The 13940-nt window shown below is 33.6% G+C and overlaps 1 protein-coding gene across 2 annotated transcripts in view; it reads right to left on the bottom strand.

The window, feature by feature from the left end:
• Positions 1-4250: 4250 nt before the first annotated feature.
• Positions 4251-13940, bottom strand: part of RB1CC1 (RB1 inducible coiled-coil 1) — a 76487-nt gene continuing 66797 nt past the window's right edge. Inside the window, exons 21-24 of one of the 2 annotated variants that reach the window (XM_037506696.2) lie at positions 10114-10172; positions 8270-8397; positions 5945-6015; positions 4251-5210 (exon numbers count right to left, since the gene is read on the bottom strand). In XM_037506696.2, coding sequence (XP_037362593.1) covers positions 5133-5210; positions 5945-6015; positions 8270-8397; positions 10114-10172 — 336 coding nt within the window. In that variant the 3' untranslated portion in view covers positions 4251-5132. Of the gene's footprint in view, positions 5211-5944; positions 6016-8260; positions 8398-10113; positions 10173-13940 lie in introns of both variants that reach the window. The other variant, XM_037506689.2, reaches the window with a different exon arrangement.

Below are 13940 nucleotides of genomic sequence, written 5' to 3'. Positions count from 1 at the left end.
AAAAAAAAAACAGAAGGGAATGGAGGCATCACACTCCCAGACTTCAAACTATACTACAAAGCCATAATCACCAGAACTGCATGGTATTGGAACAAGAACAGACACAAAGACCAATGGAATCGAATAGAAAATCCAGAAATAAACCCACAGATTTATTGTCAACTAATCTTTGACAAAGGAGCAAAGACTATACATTGGAGCAAAGAAAGTTTGTTCAACAAATGCTGCTGGGAAAATTGGGTTGCTACATGCAAAAGAATGAAGCTTGACCACTACCTCACACCATACACAAAAACCAACTCAAAATGGATTAAAGAACTAGACATAAGACCTGAAACCATAAAATACATGCACATCAAAGACATCTTTACAGACACATCACCCAAAGCAGTGATATTGAAGGCAAAGATAACAGGGGGGACTACATCAAATTAAAGAGCTTCTGCACAGCAAAAGAGACAATAACCAAAACAAAGAGAAACCCCACCGACTGGGAGAAAATTTTTGCACACAACACTAATGACAAGGACTGATCACAAAAATCTGCAAAGAGCTGATGAGACTCAACAACAAAGATAATAATCCAGTAAAAAATGGGCAGAAGAGCTAAAAAGGAATTTCTCCAAAGAGGAAATGCAAATGGCCAACAGGCATATGGAAAAATGTTCAACATCACTTGTAATCAGGGAAATGCAAATCAAAACTACCATGAGATACCATCTTACTACCATGAGAATGGCACATATTAAAAAAACTAGCAACAACAAATGCTGGCGAGATGTGGAGAAAAAGGAACTCTCCTGCACTGTTGGTGGGAGTGTAAACTGGTGCAACCACTATGGAGAGCTGTGTGGAGATTTCTTGACCTACTAAACATAGAGCTTCCATATGATACAGCAATTCCACCCCTAGGTATTTACCCAAAGGACACAAACATCAATTCCAAAGAGCACCTGCACCCCTATGTTTATAGCAGCACTATTTACAACAGCTAAGCTTTGGAAACAACCCACATGCCCAAAAATAGATGACTGGATCAAGAAGATGTGGTACATATATACCATGGAATATTACTCAGCACTCAAAAAAGATAAACACATGCAATTTGCAGCAACATGGATGGCACTGTAAGGGATCATGCTCAGCAAAATAAGCCAGAAAGAAGAAGAAAAATACCGGATGGTCTCACTCATAGCAGGAATCTAGAAAACTTAAATAAGGGACCAGGAAAATGAATAACTATAAGTGAAAACCAAAATCAACAAACAACTATGAACCAGAGACACTCTATGGGGGGTGGGGAGCGGAGGGATTGGGGTCAAAATAAGGGGGTTGCACTTGTATGAGGAATATAAAAATAACATTTATTTAAAAAAAAGACATCCAAAACACGGCGGGGGGGGGGGAATGAACATTAAGATTATAAACTTTTGTGCAACAATTATCAAGAAAATGCAAGACAACCTAAATTGGATAAAATATTATAAAATCCTAAGTCTAAAAGAACTCTTACAACTCAGCAATAAAAAAAAAATGGTAAGTATTTTTTCTACAAAGAATAGACATATAACTCATAGGCACATAAAACACCCACTAGGATAATCATTACAAAAAAATACAAAGAAGGAAAATAAGTATTAGCAAGAATACAGAGGTACTAGACCCCTCAATCACCTAGTCACAATAGAACACAAACTAGAACCACATTGCCTAGGAAGTGTACTCCTAGGCATAAACCCAAACAGATGATCAAGCACTAGCATATACATTTTTACAGTAGCACTATTAACCAGAGGCAAAAGTTAAAAACAACTAAAGTCCATTAATAACTGAATGGACAAGCAAATATTCCCACATGCATATCCACCCATAAGAAGGGATGAAGCAATGGACTGAACTGTCCACTATAAAACAAAAAGCAAGAGCTAGGTCAGATGATTTTTGAAGATTCCATTAAGGTTTAAAACTTTATTATTTGGACACACAAGAAAGTCTTAAAAACAGAATTCACAATCAGCTTTTTTAACGCCCTAGTCTAGAACATGAGAGGATAAGCAATGGTCACCATACAACTTCCAACATGAAATAAAAACACCAGAACAGCCTAGAAGCAAGAAATATTGGAAACCTGCAAAACATTATGTTGTTGTTTATTAATTCCAAGACTATAAAGAATTTCCTAAGGATTTCTAGAACTTGGGTGTAGGGGATGGGTAGGAAATAATCTATAATAGAGTGCAAGTGGAATGGCATTAGTTTTATACACAGTAACCTGGATTGTTAGAAGATAAGGGAGTGATTACTGAAAAATCTGTCACCTAATAAAACTATCTACAACAAGGGTAAGCCTACTACACTTGCAGAAAGCCAGAATATCTCTTACTAATTGTTTCCCGGGGAGTTACTTTATCATCGATTCTAACAAAAGAGAACAAGAAAACAATGACTTTCTAACAAAATATTAATATGACTTCATATTCTTACAATATGAAAACCACATCAGATTGAAGTAGAAGAGCTAATGGTTCCAAAATGGAGTTCTCTGAGAAAAATGTGACTTGATAGAATAAGAAACATTTAAAATAATTAAAGCTGGCAAATACATAATAGAACAAGAAAAAAAGAGTGTCAAATAAAGACTACGAGCTGTAGCAGAAAAGGCAATGTAATCATATTATCAGGCGATAATATTTAAAGTCATGATGTGAATGCTAATGAACCCATTAGAAAATAAACATACTATGTAAGGCAGAAACACAGAAACTTCTTATGAAGTAACTAGATTGTCATGAGAAAACATGTCAATAAAATAACTTGATTTATCAAGAAATAGCAGTATAGTCATACAATTCGGCACATAATGCCAAAATGGCTGAAAAAGCAGAATTATCTTTAGGTGGCAAAATGGGGAACTAAGACAAGGACTTGGGGCCATACTGATTTTTGAAACCATGTACACATTTTACACTGTATTTTTTTCAATTAAATAAAGTTTTTGTTCATACTGTTCTATGTACGAAACCTTTCTAAAATATACACGCAATAAATGTTTAAAGTTTACTTGAGTAAAACAACACCTAACTATTCTATATTGTTAATAAAATTACATGACTACTAGAGATAGAATGTCAATTTACAGGTTTTGGTTATATTATACAAAAATGTTTACAATGGCCAACATTGATTACTGAGTATATGCCTGCTACAAATATAATTTTCATTTAAACTTCAAAATAACCCTACAAGGTAGGACCTGTTCCACCAATGTATACATAAGAAAACCGAAATTCAGAGTTTATGCAATCTTCCCCAAATTAGTTATATCTGAACTGTAAATTTTCAGTCATTCTAATGTCAAAGCTTGCAGCACAATAACTTTGACTACCCAAAGGTAAGAACTCTACTGATAAGTTTAGATTTCCAGTTTTGTTTTTCTTCTTTTTAACTAGAAAGAAAATTCTAAAAACTACATTTTCTTTTTGCTTGATTTATAAAGGTATCCATGAACACTGCCAGGATGGATATAAAATAGGCTGTAAGAAAAATAATACACAACCAAAAGCCAACATTAAAATTAGTAACATTTCTTTTTAAATTAGTAACTTTAATGAGATAATAGGTTTGATGTCACGAGTCAGCCCTGGCAATTCTACAGCACAGTGACCACTTATTAAATTTGAAGGATACCAATTATGCCAAATGCCTACCTGGTAGATTTATTGATACTCAACCAAATGTGCTTTACAAAACCACTCAGTATATAAAGTTATTTATTGCTTTTATATTCTTTGCATAATGATGTCATGGAAGGACTGAATACAAACATGTCAAATCATTTGTTCATTTATTCATTAATATGCTGTCAAATTCAGTTTTCTATACACTATGGTTGTTTATTTTGTTTTCTATATTATTAGATATACATAATTAAAAAAATATTCAACTTATTTTTATGAAGAAATTATTTTCTGAAAAAGAATCATTTAATTTTTCTCTAATGACAAACCTGAAAAAGTCTCATCCAACCCAACTAACTTGTTTAAATAACTCTGCTCAATGGCAACTTGTCTGAAGTTCTAGTTTATACAATTCTATTCTACATAATACTGTTTTACCCTGTTACATAGCATACAAAGAACATTTTTGTAATAAACATGTTTCTATGTTGATATGATACAGAACAAGTTTCATACTTCCCAGCAATCACTCAAGTATCTTAAAAATGTATCCTCCTTTAAAAGGCACACGCATTTACAGGTTCAAATCTTTATTGTTTTAAAATTCTACATGTCTTTTACAATACAATATTTTGTTATTTAAATGATCTCTAAATGGTTAATATACAATGAATTTTTTTTCTGAAACTGAAACATGAATTACAATTTCATCAATATGATTATTCTAAACAGAATAATAAAGATGGTGGGAAGAGTTAAGTGCTGTATTTGAAATTCAATAGCACAGACTCTTCCCTATAGAACCCAGGTGACCAATCTATTGAAAGTGCTTTTGAAGACTGTTGATTATGGCTGATCTTAATAATCAGTCAATCAAATTAGAGTTCTTTTATGTTTTGAAACATCAAAGGGCATTTAAAAAAATAAATGAAACAATTTGCTTTAGTAATCTATAGAGGCAAACTCAAAATTATGATTATCTGCATGCAGTAACACTCCTCTTTAAATAGTTTTGAAGAATTTATACATTTTATAAAGAATGTTAAAGAGTGCAAGTTTTCTGATATTGATTTCACAAAAGGACAAATGCTGGTAATGATAACTAACATTTAATATCTAAGTTCAAGCTAATGTATATGTAACAGGCAATTAATATGGCTAATCATAAGCCACAATGCACAGGGTATGCCCTTTGAGAAAATGAAATTAGTTTGGTCCGCATTTCTAGAGTTACTTGGGTAAAAAACCAAAAACAAAACCATTTTAACTCATTCAAGGGTTTTGATGACTTTATTGTTCCTAAGATGTAGCCAGTTAAAAAGGAAATGAATCAATGAAGTATACTGTCATGTTGACTTTTGTATAAAAAGACGGCCTGCTGTTTTTGGAGTGATGAATGAGTAGTGTAGGACAAATCAGAAAAATGTCACAGAATGTATTCATTTCTTCCATAAGTTATACTTTCTTATTCCATGACACAGCTTTCACTCTGTAAAACTTTGTTCCTAAAGGGACTTTAAATCTGTTTTGTGCCTAAGAAGGAAAAAAAAGAAAAGAATTTAAGTGATTTTATACATGTACTATACTAACACACTACTCAAATCTATTAAGTATTATCAGAGTAAGGGAGAAGTCTTTATCAAACTACCCAAGATCCACCCCTCAACCAGTGAAGAATTTAGTGAGCCATTACTACTGATGAAGAAAAAACTGATAATCATCATCACTAAAAAATAGTACAAAGTTAGTAAGATGGCCTTTATTTTAAGTACTGAAAGAAACCTCAATTCTACACAGTTTAAGTACTACTAGAGCTCTGGAGCACAGGGATCCTAAATTATAATGATTTAGGAAGGATGTTCAATAGATTTCACTGATTCTATAGCCCTGATATTGTTGACATTACAATCAGGTGCATTTTAAAAATCAAACCCTTTACATTTTTTTTTTTTAACAAGGGGGACAGCATATGAAAATAAGAAAACATCAACCTTCCTATTAATAAAATTCACTTTCAATCATCAATTATGCTGTGGCTCTTTTTTTTTCTGGCACATAAAAACACTAGTAGCTTCACAGTCATAGAAAAGAGATTTGCAGTTGTTTTCCTGTATATATTGAGAGATTTAAGATAAATAAATGTATTTATAAAATTGCTAGTTCAAATTCAGTCTCATTAAATTCAAGGCTATCTCAAGTGAGCAAAAAAGCCAAGGAAAGAATTATTAACAATTTCTATATAAATTAACACATGATGCAGTTTTTACCTTTTTGGCTTGACAGTATTCTTTCTCCATTACTTTCCCAAGAACCCAGGGTCTTCTAGTTGCACCTGAAGCTATTGAATCAAATCATTAATTTCTTTTTGAAAGCACAGTTATGAGTTGTAGCCTCACTACTGTTTCATGAGTTATAGACTCAGGAAACCAAAACTGGCAAAATCAGAATAATGAAGTTCTCGTAAGTGAAAAAGTATTACTTATAAAACAAAATGGAACTCATGTTACTTTTCAACCAGTGATATATGGCTTTATTTCCTAATTCAATATAGATGGCAAGTCAAAAATCACAGAACAAACCAAGTTCAAGAAGTATAAATAATCTAAGTACAAATAGGTATTAATAAATTAGCTCAACAGTGCCACCTACTAAAAGTGTTAAAAGAGATGACCATTACTGAGAGCAGAAAATGTTATACAGACAAAATGTAAAGGCACAGCACTAGTTTTGAAGGGCAATGTTTTCACAACATTTCTCAAGGAAAGGAACTGCATCTTTCTCATGTCTGCATTCTACAGTGCCTTGCAGGGCAGTGTGCACACAGTGAAGTGCACAATAAGTAACTAATAAAGGTTCGAAACCAAACAAAGTCTGGAAGTGTAGTACTTATATGAAGGGGAAATAAAAAAATGCAGGAAGAGACAGGATTCAGTGTCCTTGTAATGCTGAAGTGTGATGAGCTAAGAGGGAGTAAATATTCATTCTCTAAATTCATCAGAAAAGAAATGATAAGTTGATTTTAAAAGTATCAATTCAATAAATTTTATACTTAAATTAAAATCTCTGAAATACCAGAGAAATCAAAACTAACTTTTATTCTATCAACACCATTTGGAAAGACAGAAATCAAAAATATTCTGAATAAACTATCAGAAATGAATAGACACTGTCATGTGACAGTCCCCTGGATCACCAGATATGGAATACACTTTGAAGAGCTATTATTATAATGATTTTTGAAAAGAATTATCTAAAAGTGAATGATTTTTTTGGTTTATGTTTGAGGAGTAATGAGTCTCACTGTCACAGGCATTAAAGCACTCTGGTAATCCACACAACCCTTTAAGCAATGCCATAGTAATAGGGTATCATAACCCCCCAATTGGTATTATGTGTTCTATAGTCTTCAAAAACAAAGAGAGGATGAGAGTAAAGTAAAATCAAATAAATTCTTTCTCTGGGACTTGTGAGCAATTTTAAAATGGTAATGTGTACTGTATACTCTAAAAGCATTCAGTGAATGTTCCTATTCTTATGAAATGCACCTTGAAATATTTAGATAAAGGGCCATGATAATATAAATTAGTCACATGAGTCCAGGAAAAAAAAAAAGTACATGCTTGTGTGCATTTATGTATTTGTACATTTATATATATATATGTAAAGATAATGCAAATGGGACAAAATATAAACAAGTTAATCTGTGTAAAGGTCTAGGTTTTTTGAACTACTGTACTACTTAATGCTACTTTACCATAAATTTAAAACTCATTCTCAAATAAAAAGTTAAACATGAAAGAAAACCACAAAAAAAATCTAAGAAAAAAACTTATGTTCACTTTTTTCAAAGTAAAAAACCAGCAAGTTGTAAGCTTATCTTCCTGTTTTATATGATTATGTGAATACGGTATTTATTCTTGATAAGCACAACCAATAGCCATGATGTAGTGACCATGTGCCACTGGCCCGTATCAGAATTTGACCATACTGACAGCAATTCCAAAAAAGACCATTAATTTTATGGACATATGTTCTTGTTTTTTAAGATTTATATTTAGGTTAAATATCCCAAGGTATCTATTCTGTTCATTTAAAACTCTTTAAAAATCAAAGTAACAGATTATAGACAATTTAATAAAGTTTAACAAAGTCAATTCCCTTTTTATAAAAATGTTTAAGTATTGACTAGTTCAATGCAATTCAAGGCAGGAATACAGGAAATATACAGGATAGAAAAGACATTTATAATTTAATTTTTTTTTGCCAAAAATAGTAAAGTCTTTTATAAACAAATAAGCATTAATTAAAGCTTTACTAATTTGTGAGAATTCTGGCTATTGTATTCTATGTATGTAATTGCTATTGCTCTAACAGCAATAGCTAAATCCCAATTTCAGAATTGGTAATGGAATCCAGGAAAGTCATGTGGATAATGCGATTTAAAAAAAAAAAAAAGAATAAAGCAAATAAAGCAGTAGCCTTCTCAGTGATTTAATTCTGATATAACTAGACAACAGGAGAAATATATACCTCAAAATATTCTATTGCACATTTATTGTTTTAGTTAAGAATGTGACACTTACCACCCTCACCTGGTTTGAGATCCAGGGCAGGCAGAGATTCTGAATGCAAGAAATATAAGGTTGGACTAACAGTAAATAATACATAATTGTCGTGGCGCTCGTCTAGGATAATAAGTACCAAATCTCCCACCTGAAAACTGAATAAAGAAATGTAATTTTATTGCTCTAAAGAATTATTAGCACCCTATTTCAGAAATCTAAGTATACTGTGCAGTGTTCAACCATGTATTTCAGAATCAGTGCCATATTCAATTTCACATTTTATGATTTTTCATTCTTTTACTTAGCTCCTAATGGGAATGCCAGTCTAAAAGCTGCTCAAAGGATGATGCCACCCACTACCAAAGACAAAAGTCTTACCTTTTAAAGGAAAAAAAAAAATGCTTGAAGGGTGGAAAAACACCAAATATAGCTCGTATAATTATAGGGCTAGTCACCTATCTTTCATTTTGCAACAAGAAACATGGTCAGAGGGAGCAAACTTATTTACAGTCAGTAACTTGAAAGAGAAACAATCTGAGCTAGCTAGGCGCATACATTTAGGTTTAAACAAGTCAATGGAATAACTGGTTTAGGGCAAAGGTCTGAAGGCAGTGAAGAAGGAGACAAAGAAGTGGGTACAACTGCCTACAAGTTTTAAGTGGAGTCTATTTCCTCAGAACATTTTTTAAAAAGATGCTCAAGGGGCCTCCCTGGTGGCGCAGCGGGTTGAGCGCAGCACTGTGAAGCTGTCCACAACATATGCAGCATGGGTTCGATAGCTGGCAGGCCAGGGAGATAACCACATGGCACGGCAGACCTCTCCTGTCTTGCCTGCTGCTCCTCAGCAGTGCTTTTGGTCTGTCTGCCTGTTCTGCTCCCCACTGTTTATGGTGAATCCTCTCACCCTCCCATGCCTCTGACCTGTACCCCAGCTCTTGTATAAATAAAAATAAATCTTAAAAAATAAAAATAAAAATATGTTCAAATTATCAAGAGGTCTTAAAAATTAACTTTGAATTTAATGGATCCTATACCAGATAAATCATCAAAATCAGTGGCAAAGCTTTTAAAAGACCTGATCTTCTACTTATTGTTTAACTTCAAATGTGGTAGGAAGTTTTGGCTAAATACCAGAAGATAAATCCTTTTTCTCTGGTCTTTTAAAGACCATAAACTGATTTGATCTGACAAACACTGGTGAACACAGATCTTTTCTCAAATCACTGAGAAAAGATAAAATTCTAAGGAGATCCCCTTAGAAATCTCATAACCAAAAATTTAGTCAACAGACTTATTATACTAAAATATTTTAAATATGTTTTGTTTACTGATTATTGTCTCAATCCTGACAGGTTTATAAACTGACTAGCATTGTTAAAGCTGCTATCAATGCTTTTATCATTCCAGGGACCCTCCCTATAAGTAACTTATGTCAAAAAAAAGAAATATATTACTATGTACTAATTTGGTTTATGGACTAATTATGTTTATGGTAAACACTGCAACTTTAAGAAATCAAGACATTACTATCTAAAAATAAAGACTAAGGAGATAAATGGGATTTAAGAAATGTACCAGCTGAAAAGTAAACTAGAATCAAAAGGTTTCAAAATATTTGTGTGATTGATAATTAAAGCTGTAACAGGAATGTCTTGGAATTTAATCCTAATGTTTCAGAATAACAATTTAGAAAAACCTTGCTTTTTCAATTTAAACAAAAAACTTTTCACTCCCAATGATATAAAACACCCAGTTCAATGAACCTGGATCTAAAGGATTATAATTAAAATACTTTAAAATACACTCTCATAAATATCTCAATATTTAGTTCAGTAAATTTTTTTCAAAGAAAACAGAAATGAAATACTTACTCTCTAATAGCTATCTTTTCAGAATGCCTTGAGGATACTGAAGACATGCTCTGAGACATCTGAAAAAAAAAAAAAAATTCATAAAGCTTATACAATTAAAGTACTACATGTAGTTATTATGTCATTACTGTATAAATTTTCTTTCAGTGTCACAGTCACATCTTTGTCAGTTTTTAAAAGTCCAAGTTTATATAGTATTTAATTTAGTTAATGTAATTCCTCTCCTTCAAAAATCACTTTCTTTTTTTATGGGGGTGGTGGTGGTATAACTGATATGTAACTGACATAACAACATATTATTTTGAGGTATATAAAATAATGATTTGGCATTTGTATATATTGCAAAATGATCACCACAGTAAGTCTATGTAACAACTGTGACTATACATTTTTTTTCTTTTCATGGGAATTTTAAGAACTACTCTTTTAGCAACTTTGAAATATACAATACAGTATTATCAGCCACAATCACTATGCTGTGTATCTTCATGATTTATTTATTTTATAACTGGATATTTTCACCTTTTGACTTCTTTTACCCATTTCTGTCCCCTCTCCATTAACCCATGCTTCTGGCAATCTACCACTTTGGTGTATCTCCATGAGTCTATTTTTTTTTTTATTCCACATATATGAGATAATAAGGTACTTGTCTTTCTATACAATTATTTCAACAATTTTACCTACTTTTTGTTATATTCTTAATCAAATTAAAACGAGGAAAACATGAATATAGATTTGTATTTTAGTTATTATTATATATTTAATATTAAAGAGACTGACATTTTTCAAGAAGAGTTTGAAAATTACAACACCTTGGTTTCAAATCTTTCCTTTTTAATTTTTTTTTAAAGATTTATTTATTTATACAAGCACTGGTGTACAGACCAGAGGATGGGAGGGTGAGAAAATTCACCAGAGACAGAGCAGGGAGCAGAACAGGCAGAAGGACCAAAATACACTGCTGAGGGGAGCAAAGCGCAAGACAGGAGAGGTCTGCGGCACCATGTGGGAATCTCCGTGGCTGGCTGGGAATAGAACCCATGCTGCAGAGGCTGTGGACAGTTGCACAGTGCTACGCTCAACCCGCTGCACCACCAGGGAGGCCCCTCAAATCTTTCCTTTTAGCAAAAGAATAAACAGATCAAAAAAACTCTAGAAAAACCTTATATAAAACAATACTACTCCGGTTGCAATGGGGGTGGGAAAGTATATTTCCGAAAATTGGTGATGTCCCTTTGTCTCATCTCAAATAAAAATCCTTAAATGTCTCAGTTTAAAAGTCCAGTATTCTGAGCAAGCATTAAATAATGAAAGTGTGACTGCCATCCATTTGCTATCCGGACAAGCAGCACAACTGAATAGGACATGCTAACTGAATGCTGTTGTGCTGGATTAGCTAGGACTTCTTATTCTCAGACAGGCTTCAATCCAATTTCTCAGTATTACTTAATAGAAGGGACAAAAGTACCACCATTTTGGTAAAAAGAAAGGATGGCAAGGATGACCATCTTTCCCCAATGTGTAGCCCCAATACATTGTTGAACAAATCAAGGACAAATCAAGACAAATCTATTTAAAGTCCCATTTTGATGCTCAAAATGTCTTCCATTTTTGCCTCTCAACAGAGCCTCAATTAGCATTTAAAAAAAAAAAAAAAGAACAGGGGCCTCCCTGGTAGCACAGGCAGTTGAGCACAGGCTGTGAAGCTGTCCACAGCCTCTAAAGTGCCAGTTCGATCCCCGCTGGCTGTGGAGATACCCACATGGCGAGTGGGCCTCTCATGTCTTGCCTGCTGCTCCCCTCAGCAGTGTGTTTCAGTCAGTCGGCCTGTTCTGTTCCCCACTCTGTCTCTGGTGAATCCACTCACCCTCCCACACATCCGGCCTATACCCCGGTTCTTGCATAAATAAATAAATCTTTTATTTTTTTAAAAAAAGAACAGCAAAACATAATCAATAGAAAGGCCTATATAGCAACTTATTATCAAAATCACGCAAATGGCCTATTTGCTGCCAATGAAGACAAATCTGACCATTCATTTTCAGACCATAGTCAACTTTATTTAGGTATTCAAAAATTTTATCCAAATAGCAAACATATGCAAATAACCTAAATGCCCACCACCAGATGACTGGATAAAGTAGTTCAGGACTGTATACTAAATGGAACACTACCCAGTTATTATGAAAGAAGAAATATTGCCTTTAGAGATAATATGAACGGGGTTTGAAATCATTAGAAAAGCGAAATAAATTAGAAAGTTAAAGACAAATACTAGATGGCTACACTCATATATGAAACATAAATACACAAACTACACAAAACTTAACAAAACACAACAAAAAACTCTTAAGACTCTGAGAAAGGGGCCTTGCTGGTGGCACAATGGGTTAAGCACAGCACTATGAAGCTATGCGCAGCCACTGCAGCATGAGTTTGATCCCCAGCCAGGGAGGTGACCCACATGGTACAGCAGACTCTCCTGACTCGCCCGCTGCTCCCGTTAGCGGTGTTTTTCAGTGGATCTGCCTGTTCTGTTCCCCACTCTGTGTCTGGTGAATCCTCTCACCCACCACACTTTTGGCCTCTTACCTCAGTTCTTGTATGCATAAATAAATAAATCTCAAAAAAAAAAAAAAAAGTGAGAAAAACATGGCAGTTACCAGATGGATTGGGTGGGGAGGGGTCATTTGATTACAGTGAATAGGCATAGAACTGCAGTCTTGTATACACACACACACACACACACACACATATTGAGGTATGTACTCTCAAAACTTATCTAGTACGGTTAAATCAACTGTAGATCAAAAACATTAGGAAAAAAGTTTAAGTTTGGCATACACTTAAGTGAGCACTTAGATTTGAGGAAAAATTATGTGAATACAGCTATAAATTGTCATGAAAACAGAAGAGATGAAATGGAAGAACAAATAAGTACTCTCGAAGACAAAGAAATAAAAAGAACCAAAACAGAAAAGGAAAGAGAAGCACGAATAAAAAAGACTGAAGAAAAACTTTGAGAACTATCTGACTCCATGAGGAAAGGAAATGTAACAGGTATAGCAATCTCCAAAGGAGAGAAGAGAGATGTAGGAACAGAGAAAAGATTCAAGGAAATAATTGAAGAGAACTTCCCAAACATGAAGGAGCAGCTGAAAATAGACATACAACAAGCAAGAACACCAAACTTCCATGATGAAAGGAAAAATACAGCAAGACACATAATAATAAAGCTCCCAAGAATCCAAGACAAGGAAATAATAATAAAACGGATAAGAGGGAAGAAATAGGTAACATACAAAGGAAAACCAAATAGCTTGACATCAGACTTCTCCAAAGAAACACTATAGGCAAGGATAGAGTGGAGGGACATAGTCAACAGACTCCATGACAACAAATGCCAACCAAGAAAACTCTATCCCACAAAGCTTTCCTACCTCTATGAAGAAAGAATAAGGACCTTCCCAGACAAACAGAAACTCCAGAATTTCATTACAACTAAACCCCGACTCCAAGAAATACTACAAGGACTCCTAAAGCCAGAACCAACAGAGGGATGAATAAGAAAGAAACAAGAACAAAAAAAAAAAAAAATTTAAATAAAAAAATAAGTAAAACCTGAGAAAAGTCAAACAAAATGGCAAATACAGACACTAACATATCAATATTAACCCTAAATGTAAATGGACTAAACTCTTCAATAAAAAGACACAGAGTTACAGGCTGGATTAAGAAACAAAACCAAAACCCAACCTTTTGATGGCTCCAGGAAACTCACTTAACTACAAAAGATAAAAATAGACTGAAAGTAAAAGGATGGA

Source organism: Talpa occidentalis, unplaced genomic scaffold (assembly GCF_014898055.3).
Source record: "Talpa occidentalis isolate TD23 unplaced genomic scaffold, MPIMG_talOcc4v2.1, whole genome shotgun sequence".
NCBI classification, from domain to species: domain Eukaryota; kingdom Metazoa; phylum Chordata; class Mammalia; order Eulipotyphla; family Talpidae; genus Talpa; species Talpa occidentalis.
The sequence above is the reverse complement of the archived record's forward strand: the minus strand, read 5'-3'. Positions and strand labels throughout refer to the sequence as shown.